The sequence below is a fragment of the Pyrgilauda ruficollis genome, unplaced genomic scaffold, assembly GCF_017590135.1.
Source record: "Pyrgilauda ruficollis isolate IOZ18807 unplaced genomic scaffold, ASM1759013v1 scaffold41, whole genome shotgun sequence".
Classification (NCBI taxonomy): domain Eukaryota; kingdom Metazoa; phylum Chordata; class Aves; order Passeriformes; family Passeridae; genus Pyrgilauda; species Pyrgilauda ruficollis.
Window position 1 is genome coordinate 8,062,220 of NW_024525601.1, and position 23,098 is coordinate 8,085,317.

The 23,098-nt window shown below is 41.3% G+C and overlaps 1 protein-coding gene across 1 annotated transcript in view; it reads right to left on the reverse strand.

Moving 5' to 3' along the window:
- Positions 1-14,274, reverse strand: part of NPC1 (NPC intracellular cholesterol transporter 1) — a 26,894-nt gene extending 12,620 nt beyond the window's left edge. Inside the window, exons 1-9 of the mRNA XM_041477650.1 lie at positions 14,046-14,274; positions 7,223-7,345; positions 5,879-5,985; positions 5,104-5,279; positions 4,047-4,214; positions 3,182-3,431; positions 1,928-2,004; positions 916-1,286; positions 335-561 (exon numbers count right to left, since the gene is read on the reverse strand). Coding sequence (XP_041333584.1) covers positions 335-561; positions 916-1,286; positions 1,928-2,004; positions 3,182-3,431; positions 4,047-4,214; positions 5,104-5,279; positions 5,879-5,985; positions 7,223-7,345; positions 14,046-14,123 — 1,577 coding nt within the window. The 5' untranslated portion in view covers positions 14,124-14,274. The remainder of the gene's footprint in view (positions 1-334; positions 562-915; positions 1,287-1,927; positions 2,005-3,181; positions 3,432-4,046; positions 4,215-5,103; positions 5,280-5,878; positions 5,986-7,222; positions 7,346-14,045) is intronic.
- Between the last annotated feature and the right edge of the window lie 8,824 nt (positions 14,275-23,098).

Sequence of the window (23,098 nt, forward strand, 5' to 3'; positions counted from 1 at the left end):
AGCTGAGGCACAGCACAAAACAGTAAAAAGCTGTTGTGTTACAACTGAAAATCAAGACAAACAAAACAAGACTGCTAGTAGTACACTGGCCTTGTGCTACATTTGCTTTGCATTTAAACACAGTTTTAAAGGTGTCTGCCTTATAGCCTTTAAGACAAGGAGTACCTTTTAACCAACTGAACTACAAACTAAAGAGAAAGCTTAGAAACTGATGTTCTATTCAGAATTCTTCAGAAACATTGAAAACATGTTTAAGGTAAACCAGAGCCAGCATTCACACCAAACCAAGCTGAACTGGCAACTTGATTAAAAAACATGCAATTGTACTGCTCACCGAACACAGTATAAGAAGTGAGTGTGGTAATCAGCATAGACAAAGAACTCATCCCCAACAGTGTGATCCAGAACAGAATGGCTGTTCTGAAAGTAGTTGAGTACGCTCAGGATAGTGCAGTTGTTGTTGTAGGGAGCAAGAGGAGCCAGGCAAATGTCCTTCAGCATTACAGTCTCATTGTCATAAGAAGCAGTTATGTTGACAATAGCATCCTGCAAATCCAGTACCTTTAAAAAAAACAAACCATAGTTTAAGAGTAGCACAAGCACTCCCCTTGCAAGACACGACTTAAGTGCACACTATATTCTTGTGAGTTCCCAGAGACGGACGGACAAATCAATAGAAGCACACTACAAAAACATTATTTCTGTGTTCATACTATAAACAGAGACTTAGGTTGCAAGTGTCTCTCTAACAGAAAGGTTTTCAGAAAAAAAGCTTTTATAGTAAAGCTATGATTTTTAATAAGAATATCTAGTGACTGTTTTGATGGATACATAACATTGCAGGTGGAAGCAAACTCCATGTGGTTATACCTGTTAAGTATGCTTAGATCTTTGCTCTTGGAAACTCCCAATTACCTGATGGAGAATATCTTTGGTAAGGGGAGGCCCAAAAGGTACATCTTCTCCTGATGGGTAAGGTGAGTAGGTGTCTGGGTGGCTCTTTGGTGCTTGAATAATAATTTGTTCAGTACGGAAGAAAGGTCCAAAGTGCGTGTCAAAGTATTCCTTCTCCTTGCGGGCTTGGCTGCTTGGGGCTGACCAGAGATCTACAGGATTTGTAGTTGCTTTAATATATACAAAGCCTGAGCAGCACATTGCAATGAAGACCACAGAGAAGAGAATAACAGGACGTGGATTTCTGACACAGAAAGCCCCCCATGACGTAAATGTCATCCTCAGGCCATTCTCAAACCTTTCACCAAGCCTTTCACCACAGGTAATGCTTCCTGCAAGAGCAAGAAAAACAGGAAATATTTGAGAAGTCAGTTAAGTAGCATTTTCTCGGAGTCCACTCAGAAAGATGAAATTTTATTGTTTGTAGGAAGCACCAGAAGCTATGTCTCCACTGACAGTCAGATCGTGGGACCAATCCCTGACTGAAGCCAAGGGGCAGAAAACAGCTTGTACCCATGTTGCCCCTTGTAATGTAAGGTTGTGTTTGACAGCAGCAGGTGTAGCAAATAAAGTTAAAATACATATATAAACAATAAAACAAGCTACCTCAGCTGGTACATAAGTTACAGTACAGTTCTTTCCTAGCATGCTTTAAATGGATACATGGATGAGTCAAAACATGACCAAACTGATTTTAGTATCATGTTGTCCTCCCTATATTCCTACAACAAAGCTCTCCAGACCTTGCTTGGAGCTTAGCTAGATCCATGAGGGGTGTATCCAGGGCTTTCAGCATCCAGTAAAATAGGGGTAAGTACTACTCTAAAAGAAGAGAGATGCTGGTCAAAAGGCTGAAAGCCCTCTCAGAATGGACTTTCAGCCAAAAAAAGCTAAAACTCCAGAGCCTATCCATAGGAAATAGATGTACTTAAGCTGAGTTTGTAATAAACCTATACTGTTACCCAAGACATACCATTGTCACGGTGGGAATTCACAGAAAAGGCTACATTGCTGTCAATTGGGGTGTACTCCGAGACAAAGTGCCGCCTCCTGCAAGGCAAGAAGCTGTGTTATCCTGCTTGTCCAAAAAGGCATCTCTACTGTTTGTACTGTCAGCTATCTTAAGAAACTTTTTCAGCTTATATCAAGCACAGATTATTTATGCACATTTAGAAGATCACTAGCGATAACAGCACAGAGAATTTCTTTAAATTGATTCTAAGTTGATATTTGCAGGAGATTTTTACATTTGAAATACGAACCAGGCATTTCAAACATTTCATTTTATGATGCCCACTAAGGTAAGGCTGCTGAACATATCAAATTGTCATCCCCACTATCCTTTTCCAAGCAGACTTAATTCTTATTATAGAGGAATTTCAGTTTTCTGGTTCTAACTGAACAACCATAGAATCAGAGTGGTTTAGGTTGGAAGCAAATCTTAAAGATCATCTAATTCCAACTCCCCTGCCATGAACAGGGACACCTTCATTAGATCAGTTCACTTAGAGCCCGTTAAGTCTGGCCTTGAACACCTCCACAACCAGGAAGTGCACAACCTCTTCCACTGTTTCAATACCCCCATAGTACAGAATTTGTTTTTTAAGATCTAACCCACATCTACTCTCCCTCAGCTTAAGACCACTGCCCCTTGTCCTGTCATCACATGTCACTGTAAGAAGTCCCTCTCCAGCTCTCTTGTAGTCCCCCTTTAGGTACCAGAAGGTGCTGTAAGGAATTCCTAGAGCCTTTTCTTCTCCAGGCTGAACAGCCCCACCTCTCTTAGCCTGCCTTCATAGGAGAGGTGCTCCAGCCATGTGATCAAGGGTGATATGCCATAATTACCAAAAGCTCAGCTTTCATTTAGTTTTTTTCAAAATAGGAGACTAGGAAAAAGTATTCATGACTTAACTTGCAATATGCCATGTTATGAATGTGTGTTTTCCCAGACTTCTGCATACTTAGTTATGGAAGTTGAAGAATAGTGTATGTGATTCTGCAGCTAGGAATGCTATGACACGTGTGCATCAACTAAACCAACTTCTGCAATCACTTTCTACCAGGTGGTTTTAACTGTTAAAATATTTTTTGTAAGTATATGTGGTATCTGCTACAGAGCATGACTTTTGGTTGGCTGAAGTTGTCAAGACATAAATATCTGACCAGGGCAAAGAAGTTCTCAGGGATAACAAGTGACTTGCAGAACTCAGCGTTTTGAATGCTTTACCTGTAACACCAGACTCCAAAAACTAGTGCAAAAAATATGAGTAGAAAGCCCATGTATGAGATCCACATGATGACATACACAGCATCCAAACCAAATAATAGCCAAGGAGGAGGCAGTGGAGGGGGTTGAGGTTTTGGACCACAGACAATTGAACAGTCCTGACAGCTGCATGGTCCTGTTGAATCATCCATGGACTCATTACAGCCTTTGGTAGCGTTATTCATAGGGTTCATTCCATGGACAGGAACATCTATGACAAAGCACAAGTTGCAGAGCCAGTTTACTACCAGGAAAAATTCAGACCTTCCCAGTTACAGGAGTTGACCCTTTTTATGAAAGCCCACAGCCCCTGTGTAGAGCAGCATTTCTTGGTCTTACAGATGAAGAATCCACTGCCTTTTCCACAGCAGGTACCAACTATTTACAGTTGTCTAATAATTAAATGACTGGTCATGTCTATAAAACTTTGATCTGTAAAAGTAATAAGCACATACTTCTATCATCCCAGCAATGATTTGTCATCCCTTTTATCAATTCAGATTGTGAAATGTGTAGCAATTTCCTGTTAATGAAATGGATGAGGGTACTGCCCATTTCCCAAGGAATATAAGTAGCCAGTTACCTAGGTTCAGTCTATCACAGAGTTTTAGAAATTTCTACGGTAAGAAGCAGCATAGAAAAAAACCCAAAGTATGGTTCCCAAGTATAAACAACAAAAAAAAAAAAGTAAGTTAATCTCACATTGCTTTGAAAGCCTCTGACTGCAGACTTTCATTGCTGGGCAGCTCTTTAACAATCAATGCTCTAGCCATAGCACCCAACCTTCAACAGGAGTTTCAAAGGCAAGGACTATTCAGTTTCTTACCTGAAAAGATTGGAATTATGCTGAAAGGAGTTTGTCCATTGTCTTTACTAAACATGTACTCAATCCAGTTGGTTGCATTGCAGTCCTTGACATCCTTCCCACACAGCAACCCCAGTGCTTTAACATTGCTTGATGGAGCCTCCACATCTTTGCAGGCATTGTACATTGCTGGGAAGAGTCATTAAACCAATGTTATAATTTGAGTAAGCATTCCAAGTATTTCCAATATTACGGACTCCAAGTTCCAAGAACATACTCAAAGTTTTCAAGTAGAAACATCTCAGGAACATTAGTGAACTAATGCTTTTAGTTGTATTTATAGTATTCAAGGTTGCAATACTTTGTTACAGCTACCTTGCTCTGAGAAAGCCACTTAAATCTGCATTATGATAGAACCTACTTTTCTGCTTGACAGAAACATTACCTAATTTATTTTCAGGGAAAGCTATGAAAAGCATTTAAGGTACTTTCAACTTGTAGGCCGTATATGACTTTCAAGTGTCTCAATTTTATTAAAGTTTACTGCAAAAAGCATAAAAAGAATGAATTAATGCTTTAAACTTGCTACAAAATCAAAATACAACCCAAATGTATTGTTCTCTAAAAACATCTGATTTGACAAAGGACTAAACAGTCCTTTTCAAGACTGAGTACCTCTTAGAGAACCATCATAGTACACTGTGTACAAACTCTACTATCATGCTTGCCAGACTGTTTTAGTATCAGGAAGACTTTGGACTTTCAATACTTGGCAACAATTTTATTTTTCTGAAGTTGTAGCCATCAGGGTTATCAGCTATTAACTGTTTGTATAGATGTTCATCCTCAGCTGAACCTTTAAAACATTGTTATTTAACAGCGCCAGTGTAATGTCCGCTGCCCAGGCAGAAGTTAAGTGTTCCATAAGTTTTAAGGGGGACCTACTGTTACCTATGTGATGACTCAAACTTCAAAAAGACAGTCAAAGAGATGTTTCCCCCTCCAAATTCTTTCTGGAAAAGCACTGGTCTTGTTACCTGGACAAAAACCAAGGTAAATTAACAAAGTGTTTACTCACCATTTGCAAATCGATCTCCAATGAAGTACTGCAGCTCTGTAATGCTAGTTTTGTTCTCTTTTAAAACAGGATCATAGTAAGGTATGGTGCTTGTAACATTCAAAAAGTCAGCCTGATTTGGACTACAAGTCAGTTCACAGAAGAGGTTTATCAAGTTGTAAAAACATGATGGACATCTGGAAGGAAAGCCAATGAACAGCAATCAGATTAAGAGGTAAAGGTGCTATGTAGGTCAAGTCATATACGCCTTGCAAATATAAACATTCTGCTCAGAGCAGCAGAAAAAAGTATTTAAATTCTGTAAGATTTTAATCAGCAATACAACAACCGTTGTTGATGCTACAGATGAACAACTTTAAGCACCATAAATTGCTAATAAACTTGCCTACCTCAAATAGCAGATTCAAACAATTTTACTGGAATTGGAAGAAAAACTTAACTGTTGCTAGTAGAAAGACTTCTTAGACTTCTTAATGTCTTAGTTAAAACAAGACCAAATGCTACTTTGTTACCCTCTTCTGCAGGTTTCATTAGATAAAGTAGCTAGATAAGCTAAGGGAATGTTTATTCTTACCAGCTAAATCAATCCAGATTGCAAGTAGTTGTTTCAGGACATTACAGCCTGCTGCTATGGATAAAAAAGTCACTCCAGCAGCTTGCTCCAATAATCCTTTAAATGAAATTACCACTTTTTCTCTTTTTCTACAGTCTACTTGAAGACAAGTGCTTTGTTATTCTGTTATAAAATTAGTTGCTTTGCCATTCATTAGCATACCTGGAGAGAAACTGAAGAGGCAGCTGCAAGTTATTTTTCAAAGTCTGAAGCTGATGAACATCACAGCAAGTGCTAACATTGCCAAAGAATAAACCTGGACAGAGTTCCTTAACAAAAACCAAAAAACAAACAACACTGAGATCAAGAGGAAAGGAATAAAAAGCATGTTTAAGATTTCAGAACTCATCAACATCATGGGCTCTGTGTCAGCATATTTCAGAACACAGTAGCTGTTGCTGTGGGAGATGCATAGGAGAAAAACAGTCCAGCAAACAAAATTTTTGTTTAGAGACTGCAGAGAAGGATCACTTTTTTCACTTCTTTTATTCAAGGCAGCATTTCCTTTTGCAAAGCTCCTTCAGATGATCTTTAGTCACCAGGGTCTATATATAGAATGATAATGGCATTTGAGAGCCTATTGGTAAGAGGACAACACATGTTTATCCAAGCTGAAAGTACTCCTGCAGCTTATCCTCTAGTACTCCTTCTGGATAATATCAGATTTTAAAGTCTCAGAAGGCAAGCCACTAACCATAAAACCACTGATTACCTGGAAGAGCTGCTTCACGTTCAGTTTGTAGAAGGGACAAATGCATTTAACACAAGTATAACTGATAGTAACATACAAGAACTGCACATTAAGTCTTCAGAAACAATAGACAACAGCAGTTAGCTCACCTACCTATTTAATGAAGTCACTGCTGTCATCAGTCTAACCATTGTTTAACTCTGTAGTTATTTCACTCTTTAAAGCTTTGAACTATCAGAAGGCAAATTTGGCAATATGCTGTGTTGTGCATATAATATATGAACTCTATTTTGACTGTGGTTTCATTCATTTTAGCAGCTGAAGCCAAAGTAAGGAAATACAGTCTGACACTAGGCACAGCTAATTTTGTCCAAATTTGCTCCATTTGAACAAGTATCAGTTAGCACTTTCCTTTATCAGGAATGATTATCTGAAGGAAAATAGTTTAGTCTTGTCCTTTAGAGATCAGAAGGGCATAACTGTGGAACACATTTTGGGAAAGTCTTCAAAAAAGCCATCTGAATAAAGAGTAGTCAAACCAGTGAGAAAAATATGCAAGAAAGTGAACAAATCCTATATTTAAGGTTTTGTCTGTGACAGCCTCTAATCACATTTTGGAGACTTCTCGTACCTCTCTGAAAAGAAACTGAGGTAAATTACCTTAACCCAGTTGGACCTGAGAAATCAGAGATAATCTGTCTACTTTCTCATCAGGTTAGGATGAGACATCATAGCACAGGTCCAAAAGAACCCAATACAGAATTCTGCTGTTGGAGATCTATTTTTTTAGCAGCAAACCTCCAAGAGAAGCTCACCTGCATTAAGTCATAGCCATCTTCTGGTAGTGCTATTGGTGGCCCATCATAAGCACAGTTGTACCTCTTGTCTCCAGAAGCAACTCCACATTCTCCATACCAGACACACATTTGTGGAAGTACCTAATCAACAAAATAAGCGATTAACTGCAAGAAAGAGTTGCCAAATACCTCAGCTATTGTAGAATTTATGTGCTACTACTCCAAAAGCCATTTGCAGTCCAGATCTGATAACTTCCTGCTAATTAAAACATCAGTGTGTACTACATAAAGCACCCATTAACAAAAGCACGTGTTTTTGACATGGTGCACATCACCACTGATCTTCTGCTCAGCTCCCCACCTTTCCTTGATCATTACAGAAACAGGAGGTGCACAACCTATAGTTAAGATCAAGTATAAGAGTTACTTAAGAAGAACCTAAATCAATGCCTGAAAAACATCTTCAAGTACAAGGTGATTTAGAAAATAATTTGTTCACGCAAGACAACAAAATATTTTTTGGGTTAAACTGTCACATTAGAGCACGAGTCAGTGCGCATGAAGAGAAACTCATTGCTTATGTGCAATTTCACTTCCTCCTGTCACCTTCTGATCCTTCATGAAAACTCATTACAGTGACAGATTGAAGAAATAGCAGCACAGAGAGGATTCTGAAACAGAACTTCATAGCTCTGCATCTGCCATACATATGTTGTCACAATCTCAAAGGATGCCCTCCATCACCACTTTCAAGCCTAAGCATGGAACATTTAAATGGGATTACAGTGCTAAGAAAAAAAAGCAAATTTTAAAGATGCTTTAAGGGACTATTGAAAATTCAGAAATTTGTTCTTTATTATGGGTATAAAAGAAATTGAAAAAGGGCAGTGGCACTTTGAAAGCCTTTTATTTTTGTTCAGTGGTACTGACACTGAAACATATGCGATACTAAGCTAAAATATTTATTCTGAAAATTAAAACATTTAATGCAATAACAAGTTATTTACAGCAAAAGCTTTAATTCAGCTCCAAAGTTTTCCTACCACCTGGGCTGAAAGCAGACTGCACAAACATTTACTACACTTCTGTCAGCTCTGATCAGGAGTTTGCTTAGTACAGTTTGAGAGATAACTGACCTATTTTGATCTCCTGAACAACCTTGACGTAGCATTTTAGAGACACCATATTTTGTTGCTGCAAGGACAGACTGCTGTGCTTTGTGCTTGACCATGAATAGTATTGTTTACCGACCAGAGAGGCCCCGAAAGGCTGTCCTGACACTACCCAAGAGCTACCCAGAAACACAGTGCCTCCATAACACTTGTTGTGCTGAACAACACTGACAGTTCTTTAAAAAGTACATCAGTAGTTGGTTGTTTATCAGGGACAATAATCATCATCAATTTACCCAACCCAAGACTTGTTTCCTTTTTCCCTTAGCCAGGGCAACATAGGCCAATTCCAAGTTACTCACTGCAAGCCAGGTCTAAAAGTCAGTTTAAGTGCCACTCATCTAGATCACCATTTCATTTGTCTATTCTAGCACATCTTCTAGTTAAACTCACAACCAGCTGTTAAGTATTACCATGTTCTATGATACAAGCTGGATAACACCCTTTAAGATTGCACTTATAAACCCTTATAATGTTTAACACCAGTACAAGCCAAAAAGTCAAACTTCCATAACTTGTAGACTATTTCTCAAAACCCCATTGTAAATTTGTTCATGCATCAAGTTAATCTAAGAAGTTAATACTACTGTGATGCAAATTTAGAAGTCAACATCTTCAACTCTTCTTCCTCACACATATATGCCCCAGTTTTAACAGCAAACAATCTCCTAGCAGTGAAAATGGTTCTGCTGTTTGTACCAGCATCAGAAGTGAACTGTCTCTTCAAGAGGAAGCACAGATTCACTACTGTTCTTACAAAAGGGCAAGGAATTTGGGGCTGCTTTGCAATGTCCGTGAGAAAAGGATTAGTTATTTCTTCAGTATCAGGCTGGCTTCCGTATTTAGTCTAGAATGGTTTGTAAGCACTCTTTCTAAAAAACACTTTCTGTGCTTCATTACATCTTGTTATCTAACACCTCTTATTTTTTAAAACACAGAAATTCATCAACCTACTCTTTAGAAAAATACTTTGTTTCTTCCAGACTGGAATGTGTGGGAAACCTGGTAATGCAGTTAACAGTTACAATAAACTTATCAGGGCACCTCTTGTCCAGAAAAGCTTGAGTAAATTTCAGCTACCATGTCAGTCTGACTGATAGTTCAATTGTTTTAAAAACATCATCTGTGTTTCAAGGCAGCAATTCCTTGGTTATAGCTACATGGATATAAAACAAAATACAATCTGTCTTATGTTTATAAATTTACCTGCAAGGCTTTCTGTCATAATTTTCAGGACAGAACATAAAACAACTTACTTGCACATGACACTTGGTAATGTACCAAAAGGTATATAGCTAAACACAAAAGAAAAATAAAGCAAGACAAAGTTTGGCCTAATATTAGTTTACATTTGAATTTGGATAAAGAATTTCAAATCACATTTCTGAAGTTCCACAGCAATAAAACACACAATGGAAAAAATTATGTTTGCCACTCAAACTTTCAGCCTGTTTAAGAAAAGCTAAACAGATCAGCTGCTTTGAACTATTAGAAGAGCACTTGGGCCTAGAAGTGCAAGTCTGAATACTCTGTTTCAGTATTAACACCAAGAACACAGTTTCAGAAACAGCTTAAGAGTTTACATTTATGCCATTACCCAGCAGGATTTCACTAAATAAAAGTGTAAGTTTGTCCCCTGAACCAATAAGCTTTGGGGATGCTTGATTTACAGTGGTTCAACCAAGTCAATAAACCTAAAAACCACCAAATCATTATGCACAAATAGTCTAAACTGAACAACACAGCTTTTGAACATTAACAAGTTAATAGCCTGCTTACCACTGAGTCAGCCCCAAAATACAGGAGAGGACTGGTCTCCTATGGCTGAGGCAGCATTCAGGGATACAAGTAACTACGTAACTACTCCACTACCACAGATAAGATAGAGCTGACAGTTCTTCCCTCTGAAAACCCTCTAGTAAAAGCTAGATTAAGTTAGAGAGTAAGACAAGCACTTTGCTCTTTCCATTCTTTCAGAAGAATGCTCCTATGTGGGTAGGGTGAGATAGGGATGACTAAGTGTGGTTGTAAATAAGTCATGGTTAACGAAGCTGCTGCTTGCAGAGTCAGACTTTTAGGTCAGATAATTGTTCACCCGGGCATTAAGTTTCTTAAGTGGGTGAAAGCCTAGACCCAAAAGTAAAAGGCAAATGCTGTGTTGAACCCAACTGCCTTCTAAACAAGGCAAAATACTTTAAATACTCCATAAGTAACACAGGGCTAGTTCATGGTTTGGGGTTTTTTTCTGTATGTTTTCCTTTTAAGATCATGTGACTAAGTACTTCATATATTAAAATGGGACTTTCCTAAGTATTTCATAAAGCAACAGCAACATAACTTTAGATAAAGGCTGTTCCTTCCTGCCTCTAGCACATCTTAGAAACCACTTGTCAGTACACTAACACCAACCCTCAGTACATCCTCAGAGTTCAGAAAACTGTATTCCTATTTCTGGCAGGCTTAGTCTGTTTGAAGAGAAATTTCACCTCAAGCCGAGACTCTAGGAGCCCTTATGAAGAACTTGCACATGAGCAAGTATGGGCATTCTACAAAAGTTCTGTTAAGAGTTTTCTGGTTCCCAAGCACTATCATTCATTTGTAATAGAACCAGTGTTCCAACAGATCACAAACACATTTAATTCAGCCCATGTTTCTTCAACTGCAGGTTGAAACAAACCGATAGATTTTGATGTTTCCAGCAGCATTCACCACCACCAATGAATACATAGCTGTTAAGGAGACAAAGAACAATGATGATGCTGTACACAGAAACAGCAACTGTTCGTGGTGTTACAAATACCAGATGACAAGTGAACACTGTTTGATTCTTCAAATTAGGATTACTAATGTATGGAAAAGGCAAGAGCATCAGATACAGCTGTTTCCCTTTCCTTCATCTAGGATGATGCATCTGGGATCTTGCAGGGCAAAAAGATCAATCCAGGAAAGAGCACACTCTTCCCCTGCATCCCTTAATATGTGCTATTGCCAGCTAGGTTGAGTTCTAAGGAAACACTACACCACTCTTAATAAATGGGTGGTGTATGGGTGAACACTGGTTTATGGAAACAGGTGAGCAGATCAAATTCAGAGATCTGCCCCAGAAGTTGCGTATTACCTCATGACCCTTCCTGTGGGGGAAAGAGGTGCATGGACTCAGGTTTAGTTCTTATTCTTTGTCTCTTTCAGTAATTTTTTCAGAGCCATGCCTTATCTGCCAAGCTCCTCCTGTTCCTTTGCTCACCAGCCTGTTTCCTTTCAGATGGAAAAATCATTACTACTCTAGCCAGGCAAAGTAAGCCACAGTTCTGGAGTTACCTAAGAGCATTTCAGATGCCTCAGTAAAGTCAGTCAAGTAGGAAGAGAAAGCTGCAGTAACAGTAATAATCCTGTATCTATGGGGACAAGCTGATGTTACATGCAAGGGTGCATACACGATCAGGAAGCGCAGGGCCCCCAGCTAGCACCTGTCTGCAGCTCTGATGTCCTGCAGGTTAATAATAATAATGCTGCACAACACCTGGATTGTTCTGGCTACTGCCCAGCTAGGAACTACTCAGTTCTGCCAGTCACTCCCTTCAGCCATCTCCTTCTAAGGCAGCTTCCTCACCTTCCATCCCGAAAGGCTGAACAAGTCACTCCTGATTTTCCAGGAAGTAATTTAGATGAAGTGGTTACCGTCTTGTTCTGGAGCTACACTGCCATCCCTGAAAAGGAAACTGCTCCAAACAGACATTTCAGAACTTCATGTCCAAGGTCAGGTAGCACCACACTGCAGCCATTTGGCATGAGCAGCACTTGTCATTAACACTTTCCCATGGGATTTCAGAAAATCAAATATAGCTTGGGATCCCAGCTGCTGATAGGAACTGTGTATCCAACCTTGATCAGCCAGTGATTTAATAGCTTGTGTTTTAGTACAATTATACAAAGATCAATTGCAATAGTGGCCATTAATCACACAAATACCATCTAGTGCATTAGAACATTCATAAGAAAACAAAATAGTAATGGATAGCTGGCAGAAATCTTGTACCATGCACTGCTTAGAGTGAAAGATACAGGCTGAACACTTCAAGTTCATTGTGAATACATATGTAGTGGAAAGACTGTGAGCTGAAGTGCCACTCCAGTCCACCGACTGCTTTGAAACAAAAAACATGACATACGGCACTTTGGATTACAAACCTCACAACTGAAAGCACAAAACCATCACACCAGCAGTACACTCGAGGGAGAGAACAGTTTACCTTTACAATGCTTTCATCAGCAAGCATCTAACACTAAATAGGCTCAGCCTAACTGAAGGACCAGCTTCTCTTTGAAAGATATCAAGGGTTCTCTTTGTGAAGTGTCAGGCTGTAAATAAGAGTTAATGGCAAAAATTCCCAATAAAACCAGATTCTGCCTTCTTACAGTACATAACTGAGACTTGCATGGTTAGAGTAATTTTGCAATGTTTACTTCGAGGGACCACAAAGCCTCTACAAGGATTCCCCTAAATATTTAGGGAACTTGTTTCAAGTTACTGTAGGTCAGTATCTTCCTGAAAAGGAAAGCATTCTGTCATTTCTTTACCAGCTTAGGACACACCTCATTGCTCCAAGATGATATCTCCCTCCATAAAGGTGCACTGGTTAGCTGTGAAGTATCATTACTTACTCACCAGAAAATCACAAGTCACTACTAACAATCATCTTCTCCAGTGGTAAAAGAAGAATGAATTCCTCATTTTATGTTCAAGCTCTTAAAAAAGTTTTTTTGAAGAGGATATGAGAACAGCACATACACAAGATGATAAACTCCTATGTTTAAAAAGGGCTAATCATAAAACTTGACCTAGAAAGTATGTTTTCAACGTAGGTAGAGAGGGAAAGAAAGCCAACCACAAAGGCTTACAAGACACTCCTTGTTTCTCCAGAGGAATGTGGAGTATCCCGCTCCTATCTTGAATACAAACAGCATAACAAAACATGACTAAGAATAGTGAATGTTTTACCATATTTTTTCCTAAAGCTCCCAAGAAGTCCAACATACTCTAGCCCTCGATTTTAAGAAAATACGTAGTCTCACTACTGGCACATGAACAAACAACAGCTCTCACTCCGCACAGATCATTACTTCCAAGAAGCTGTCACCTAGCCTAAGTTACACCCCAAGCAAAGCGAACCAGACACCGACGACATCTGCAAGCCTCTGCCGAGCATGTGACTGCGTGGCCACTCACATGCACTGGGCATTGCATAACCAGGGCACGCCACGGGAGCGCGGCATCCCGGGGGCTGCCGCTGCCGCCTGCGACCGCAGGGGACGGGGACTGGGCAGAGGCTGAAGTTCGCGGGCGCTTCCCGGCGGGCCTGCTGTGCCACCGGCTGACAGCTCCGTCCCGACGGAGACCAGGGGCACGGGAGAAGGGGGGCGAGCCCCAGCGGGGACAAGGAGGGGACAGCCCGGTACCTCGCTTCAGCTTCGCGCCGCCCCGAGCCCAGGGGCCTAACCGGGGACACGGCCGCCTTTATCCAGCCCCGCCGCCTGGGACACCCCCGGGCGCGGGATGCGCAGGGGACACCGCGGCTCCCGCCGCTCCAGGCAACACCCGCGGGATCCCGCTGCTTCCTCTCCAGCCCACCGTGCCGGGAGGCCCGGCATTCCCCACCCCACGGACTCACCCGCACGGGCGACAGAAGCAGGAGGAGGACCAGGAACCCGAGGCCGCCTCGCCCGGGGCTGCCTTGAGGGGTCCCCATGGCGGCGCGGGCTGGAGCGCGGACGACCGGCAGGCGCTGTGGGCAGCAGCACGGAGCAGCAGCGGATGGAAACAGGAGGAAGGCGGCGAGACAGCCGCGCCAGCGCAGTCTGGAAGGGCCGCTCTCGCCTACCTGGGCGGAGCCGCCAGCCCCTTCGAGGAGAGGCCGAGGGCCGCCCCAGCGCCGCCGCCAACCGCGACCGCCGGCCCGCCCCCGGCACCGCCTCACCCCGCTCGGCCGAAACAAGAACGCCCTCCTCGATACCACCTCTCCCGTCACCGCCCGCCCAGAAACACCGCCCCTGGCACCGCCTTTCCCGTCACCGCCTGCCCAGAAACACCGCCCCCAGCACCGCCTCCCCAGCACGGCCTGTCCCGGTGGCGGCGGGCGGGGCGCCCATCGCGCCACGGCCGCTGTGCTCCGTGGAGGGCGGTGGTCTGTGGGGCCCCGGCGGGAAGCTCGTCCCGGTGTGGGAACGGAGCCGTGCCCCTCCAGGATGGATCATCCCGCCCAAGCTGCGCTGGCAGCCGGGCAGCGGCATCGTCCGCGCGCGGGAGTGCTAATCGCGTAGTTTGTAAATAGCAGAAGTCGCTTAGAAAACCTTTGGATTTGAGAAAAGCGCCTTAATTTGGCTTCAAAGTCGCCGATTCGTTATTTCTGAGGACTCGTCTCGCAGCCGTCGGGGGTGCAATCCGATGCAATGATCGGGGGCCCGGCCAAGGGCCGCTGCCCGGTGCGCTCCCGGGTGGCGCGGACACCGAGTGGCCTGACCGCTGTCGCAATCAGCAGTTCTGGGAGTGCTGGCTGCGCTCTGCCAAAGCTTGTTTGGGCTCTGTTTGGGATCAGTTCGGGACCTGGCTGGGAGGAGGCGCAATAAAAGCAGGGCGTGAGGCATTCCCGTGCATGCAGTCTCTAATTTCCCCACCTGTTTATTGCCTTCCTCGACAGGTAACTCGCATTGCTGTGCTGGAATAAAACATGTAATTTAGCTGATATTGCCATCTGCTGACGGAAACGCAGACTAGTCTGGGTGTCAGAGCCAGACTGACGCGGGATGGCGTGTTGGCCGGCAACCTCCCACGAGTCACGTAATCCGACTTTCTGCTGAGAGCAGAGCCCGGTTAGAGCAGGTGGCTCAGGGAATTGTCCGGCTATTAATAGCCTCAGAGATGGAAATTTCACAGCTTCTTTGGACAAACTCTTCCATTGAGTGACCACACTTGGAGCAAAATGTTTTTCTTGTATATTTTCCCATGTTCCATCTGCAGGCTGTTGCCTCTTCTACTGTCATGGTGTCTGACGGAGGAGAGTGTGACTCTTTCTCCACATCGTCCCGTTTGGTATCTGCAGTGATTAGTAAGATGTCCCTGCAGCCAGTCCAGCCAGCTTTCTGCTTCGGGCTGAGCAAACACAGCTTCAGCAGCCCCGGCTGTTGGGGTGGCAGTAAAATAGATTTTGCTATGTCAGTATCTTTTTTATGTATGTTTCCTTTTTTTTCTTCCCTTTTTTTTTTTTGAGGGGGCGGGACGCACTGGTTTTTTGGTTTTTTTTTTTTTTCTTTATTCTGGGGAGCCTATACCTGGACACAGCACTCCAGCTGTGGTCTGACATGTCCCAAAGAGAGAAAGAACCCTAACCCTTGACCTACTGACCACCCTCTTGCTGATGATGCAGCTTGCTGACTCATGTTCAGCATTTCGCCCAACCACTCTGTTCTTTTCTTCCAAATTGTTTTCCATCTAGCCACTGCCCAGCTTGTACTTTTCTGTGGGATTACTCCACCCTAAATGCAAGACTTGGCATTTGGCAAGTGCCAAACAAAGCTAGAGTAGTTAAAGTTATATTGTGTTTTAATTTTCATGTAATAAATAATAAATTTATTCAGGACTATGCAGTGTGATCCGAGAATCAGGAGAGCTAGTTCCAGGCACTCCACTTAAGCAGAGAATTCAGTGGGCATAGCTTGCATAGTTGCAAGGTAAAAAAATACAAGAACCTTGTTTCAGTGAAAAAATGCTTGTGAAAAAAATGTGAAGGATAGCAAAACTCACTGAACAGAAATGGTATTTTCTTTCTGTATAAATTACATAGTGAATAAGTTATTACATTTAAGAATGAGAGCTGAGAGAGAACTAATGCACAGTGTTGTGGAACAAGCAAGAGGAAAGCTACTGCAAGGACAACTTTCACCATAAAATAATTAAGTCCATAACATTACCCTTGTCTACCACCTGCAGCACAAAGAGAGAGAAGGGGTAGTATTTTAATATTTATCTAACTCTCTTGCAAATATCTCTAGATGGCTGACTAAATTCACACTGTTACTCCAGTGCAATCCCTCAGAGTGGTGCCTTTTTGCACTCGCAAGCTGAAGTGGTATAGGTATGAAGACAAATTAACAAACACTGAAATCTTGCGCAATGGCAGATGCTGGAACCCAAGCAAGTATCTGTTTTTATATGGCCTCGATACCCTGGCAGCCAGCTGAACAGAGCAGGGTATGCCTTCAGTCCTGCTGCAGCATTGGTTTTGGTCATAGCTCTGTGTCAGGTTTGGGGGATGAGGGTACAGAACTATAGCTGGCAGTTCATGGGCATTTAAGTGCAATTGCATGAGTGTTATCAACGACAAAGCTGGCATCATGACTGTGTCACCTTAAGGTTATCTTGTTCTTTGTGGGCAGGGAAAAAGTAGCCTGGAATAGTTAACCCAGGTCAACATGCTGACAGCAGCTCATAGCCTTGTTTGTGATATGCGCGGCCCAAAAGAGAACATTCACATTCCCTCCTGCTCCTTCAGAAGGACATTTATCAAGTTATGTTTTATAAGGTTCCCTTTTAAACTCAGGGTTATTCATAACTATTATGGATTTGGAAGGCTTATGAGAAACACTTATTCTGGTTCTCAGCAGCATATACAAAACAAAATTTTCCTGCCTGGAAGAAGAACCTGCTACTAATTTATTGAACAAGTCCTTTAATTGTCCATTAGGGTCAAATCAGCCTTTTCCCTCACTGGATACCCTGAATGGAGTAAAGTTGCCTGCCAGAAAGCTCATGTGAAATAACTTAGTTGTGTTCTGTGTCTTTGACGGAAAGCCAGGACTGTTGCCTGCAGAGGTATGGGCTTTACTGTGTATCCATCCCTTTATTCAATGCAGAAATGAAACCTGTGTTACCACTTCCAGTAGAAACTGAACACCTAGTGGTAATGACCTTGCAATTTCTAGATGGCAATCTGTCTGTCGAGTTACTTGTGCCTACCAATAGAAACACAGTACGTGACTTTTTTGCAGCAAAATCAATTAAAATGTCTATTGCTGTTTATTCTCCATAATTTATAATGAGCCTTTCTTATTTCTATTGCAATAACACCCAGAGGCACTTGCAAGGACTGGGAGCTATGGTAAGCAACACCCTGCACAAGCACATGGGAAAGTGGGATGTTCTCCTTGGGGATGTCTTGCAATCTGTGTGCAGACAAGCTGCAACAGGTGAGTGAGAAGTTTCACCCAGTTTCTCATATGTCTGGTTTTTGTAGACTCACTCAGACAAAACCACTGTAGCTTGTTCCAAGACTGTTTCTCCAGCTAAACCAGAATAATGCTAGTACCAAACAAACCTGGTGTTTCCTATTTGATATAAACTATTTGTATTCTTTTGATCAGCTCTCATTTGTCTACCTCCCCCAGCTGTAGAGGCCTGCTTGGCTTTTAATTATACACAACTCAATGTACCTGTCATTTTGGTCAGATGCTCTTGGCTTCAGATTAACCATGTGGCATCAAATCAGAGTGAGGGGGCTGAGGGCAATGTGTCTGATGCCGCCCGTACTCACTTAAATATGCAAGTAGTGTGTCAGGTGATGCTTAATCAAGTCTGTTTATTATCTTTTCATCTTTTTATCTGCCCTAGTGTATTTTGCTCCACTAACTTGTGCCAGTGTGTCCTTATTTAACCTTCAACAGTTCTTAAATCACATCCGTTCTGCATTTATCATTGAAGTCATTGAAACTTGTTAATTTTTATTACACTTAGGTAAAATTATTTATTGCATTCTAGCAAAAGCTTGGGACTTGAATTGAATCAACTTAATGTTTGTTCCAGCTTTGCTACAAACTTGCTGGATGAAGTCGGCAGGTCCCAATCTAGCCAGTGCAATTTCCTCTTCTATAAAGAGGTGCCAATTGCATGGCAATATGTGGTCCAAGAGCTCCAAAACCAGGTGTCAACCACTGAGCTGTTGAAGGAAAACACTATGCAGCTTATTATTGCAGTGGAGTCTGCAGACACTCTGCACTTACTGTGGGCAAATATGTGCAGTGTGTCCTCATGCCAGACCATCCTGTAATTTTCTTCCCTAATGAAGAACTGTTATTCCTGCCCCCATGTTTTTTGCCCAAGACCCCCTTAATTTAAAATTTATAGCAATTTGGAGGAAGGGTGTTTAAATTTTCCATTTCAGGGGAGGTTCCTGTGTTCCTTAGCAGACACCTGTCTTTCCAAACCTAGACACAGACACTGCACATAAGCACTGAAATGCTGACAAATTCGAAGTTTGACCAACTAACAGCTGTGTATGGTTTGCATGACCATCATGCATCATCATACTGAGCCCTTATAGCACCATACGCTGCCACGTGGTCACAATTTGCTGTCCAAGTGGAGAATATAGGCAGAACTGTCACAGAGGAGTGCCTAAGGGTTTGTCATCAACATCTGGTTTGTCAGGAAGAGCAGGAGTTCAGGGTTTCTGAACTACAAATCACCTGAGGAGCAGACTGATTTTGATTCAAAGACATTTTGTCAGTTTTATATCAGTTTGTCCTGGTGAGTAGGGTCTGATGCAGTAGCATGGCCAAGGCACTACCTCCAGAAACCGTTCTTGGAGTCTTCAGAAAGCGAAATAATTCTTCTGCCTCTTACGCAATATATTCCAGGCAAGCAGATCACGAGGTCATGATATCACTTTTCCAAGGGGATTATCAGAGCCTATATCCATATGCTGGATGTATGCACACATGTGCATGTATATACCACACAAGAACATATCTGTCCAATCTGTGTAAAACTGCAGAGTGTTTCAGCTTTGCACTGTAGCTTATTGTCATGCTCCATCTGTGCATCCAAGCCATTTGCCATCACAAATATTTGTGTCCCATGTTCCTTCCTCACTTAGCTATGCTCCCCAACAGCACATCCCAGATCACTCTGCTGATTCTTGTTCCTAGCAAGGTACAGCACTACGCAGCTCTGGTGCCAGCTCTGAACCAACTCACTTGACATTAAAAGCAGTACATTAAAGCATTAGTCCTGTTAAAATGCCTTCTCAACATTGTGAGAGCAAAATGGATTATCTAGAGACAGTTTAGGTATGTGTCTCAGATTTCATCTTGCCACAGTTGCTAAGCATATAGTCCTGTTATTGATCCCATGAGAGTTAGTATCTCTCTAAGTCACAGAGGAGGTGAAGCAAAAAGTGTATTGATTCATATATTTCAAGATGAAAGGGACTATTATGATCATATAATGTTAGTTCCTGTATGTTGTATAATTTCATCCAGTAATTCCTGCATCAAACACAGTTCCAGCTGCTACACATCTTTCAGAATGAAAAATAATAATTGGGTTTTTTTAAACTCAAATGATGAAGGAACCATCTCAACAATTTTTTTCTGAAATAGTCTTGAAAATCTACTGCTTGAAGTTTGAATTTGTCTAGTTTCAGACTCTTGATAGTGTTTTGATATGCTTTCATGTACAAAATTAAGAAGCTTTTCACTCCCAGAAATCATCCTTTGTAGTGATTTAGGCCATGAACAAGTCACAATACTTTCCTTTTATATTCTATGAATAGAGTGGGATGCTTTATTGAGTTATGGCCATAGGAATTTTTGATGATGAGCTACTCAAAATGTAGCTCATCACAATATAAAATTGTATGAATAAGGCAAAAAGCCTGGGATGTCAAACACAGTGAAAATATATCAAAATATGGGCTTCAGTGTACACTTTTTCCTTTTTATAATGCACATAATCAATCCACTGCACACCATAATAAGCACATCAACAGGGCGTTGACTTTTTTTAGCTGAAATACGTCAGATCAGTGTAAGGACCAGTTTTACATCTAGGACTAAAATGGAACCAACAAAACATATTTGACTAATTAAAAGTACTGTCTTATTCCTTTGGTTCCTAACATTACTTTTTATAATCTTCCCTTCAGAGAGATCTGACCTAATGGATGTTAAAGGGAACTTTGTCAGTGATGTCTGGATCTTTGAAATAAATCTTGTTATGTTATGCTAAATTAATAAATTAGGTTTTCCTGTTCCCAAGCCACAACATTTGGGGGTTTTTTGGTTTTTTTTGTTTTTTTTTTGTGTGTTTTTTTTTTTTTTTGTTTGTTTGTTTTTTTGTTTTTTGTTTTTGTTTTTGTTTTTTTGTGGATGCTATCTCATCTGTGAAGACCTGGAAAACAATAACAGCCTAATCAATCAAGTGGAATAGAACACAGTGGTCTTTGTGTAAATAAGAAACTAATTCTGGTATTGTAAAAAGAGTAGAATAGAGAAGAAAGCAAAGAAATCTTGAAGTATGCAGAACAAGATTATCTGAGTAGTACATTTTTGCTGAAATTATATGGAAAAGCATATTTTAGTAAAGCAACATTCCGGTTGCAGAATGTTAGTCTCACATGGAGCTACATAATTCATATGTGCATTATCAAACGCATAAAATATCAGGTCAAAAAAAAAAAGGCAGAATTCAGAACAGTATGAAATTCTCATGACATTCCCAGGAGCCAAAAGCAGAGCTGCTGTGAGAAGGCAGAACTCCATTTAGTCCCAGGTGTGCAGTGCAATATCCTGTTGCTGGAAAAAAGAGCCTTGTATATTACCTTTGGTTAGGCTCATAGCAAACATTACCATTCTAACACAAATTACTCCAGACAAGGCTGGTATTTTATGTCTGTTCAGTGCTTATATCAAATGAAGTACAAATGGGCTGGGGTTTGTGCTACATCATTTTCTGTACTACAATTCTGAAATTGCTGAGGCACCAGATTTGGTTAACTTGTGGATTTTTCCAGTAGTCAGTATGACTGGCTGGAAAAGGAAGTGTGAATTATTCTTGCAATTAGCTCTGACTCTGAGGCAGATAATCATCATTGTAAGGAGCATTATATATAACCTGCAGCTATTTGATCTCATGCTGTAATTCTCTCAGCTCTTCTAAGCTAAACAAAGGTGGGTGAATCAATAGTAGATGGTTTTGTTCCAGGAGAAGAAAAGCACGTGCAAGTCAAGTGGAACAATATTGCCTTTTGTATCATTACTGAATAGATGTCCCTGCACACTGCACTCCAGTGATAATCTAAATTAAGAACTCCATGTATTTTGGAACCTCTGAGGTTCCACCACTACTATGTCTATGCTGGGATGTCACTTTTGTCTACACCTTGCAGGCTTTTCCTTGTGCTCATCCCTATGACACAATGGCTTGACGTGGTGACAAACAGCAGACCTGTATAAGGCCTTGCATATGGAGTCTTGGTTCAAGATAGCCATGGGAAAGCTAACAGCTCTTCATGAAAACAGAAGCAACAGCAAAAAAGAATTCTACAGATCAGGACTATTTTCTTGCACCTAATTCAACAATCCCAACTGTCTCAGTAAAAGAATAAAAACAATATCTCACAAACAACCCTTTATTGCATATAGACACCTTGTCCAAGACTGACCAATTACAGTAGGGTAACAGCTTGTTACCAACCAAGAGGAGATAGACATGAGAGGGTTTATAAAACTCTGTATAAAGGGGTGTAAAAACAAAAAAGTTTTAGGTTTTTTTTCTCTCCTTGAAAGAGTGTGTCTCATTACTCTGAAATGCAATCAACAGTGGCATTTTGATACCAGTGAAATAGAAGAAAAATGCCCTATATTTTTCATTGACTCGTTGGTGTGGCCTTTTGCTTGGTTACACATCCTTTGTACTCACTTGCAGCTGATGGGAGGTCACCAGGCTAACAGCATCTGCATAAATGTCGAGGGGATAGCAGGCTGAGCCTGTGGCTCTGAATGTGCAGAGAAGCAAACCTGAAATCAGTGTGCTAGTGGAGCTTATTGGTTTTGGGTGTAAGATGGAGATATATATGACGCTTTAAAGGGAAAAGAAACCCCAAAACCCAACTCAGAAAAAAATTTGTTGTGTTATTCTGTCCCAGTTCTATTTCACATCTTTATATTATATCTATCTTCATCCTGTCATCTATGAAATTAGTTTAGTGCCCCCTAATTTCTAAATCTAAATGTCTAAATTTACTCTTTTCTGTTGACATGAACTGATGAAGAGCTACTGTGTTTCACTGGTCTGTGAATGAAATAATTTACTTCCTTGCTTACTTCAGCAATGCATTTTGGAACTTACAAAGATAAATAAAGTCTGTAGAGCAATTGGAAAACCTTACACAAAAGGCACCACAACTATGCAAAGAACAACTGCCAGTATTAGTGAATCACTTCAGCCACCAAGGGAAAACAGGCTTCCTTTTTAATACAACAAACAAACCACAGCAGTATTTACCAAACACTTTGAAGATAACAACAGCTACATAAATACTAATAATTATTAAGGTTTCTTTGTGAAAACATTGATTGCACGGTGATAAACAGTATTGCAACTTGAGAGCCCATATACAGGCAGATTAAGCACCTTTGGGTTACAGGGAGCCCAAAACTGAAACCATCCCTCTCTCCAAAGGCTCCAAGATGAAAGAAATGCTCCCAAAAAGGAGGTTTCCATGCCAGAAGTCTCATTCTGGTTGAACAGTGTCTTTGCTGAAGCTAGATACAACTTCAGCCTGAATCAGACAGAGAAAGACTTCAGTGCCAGTTCTCCATGACAGATCCCCCCAGACAGCCTGTGTGTTGTATCAGCCAGCACTAACAAGAGCAAGAAGAGACCAACAAA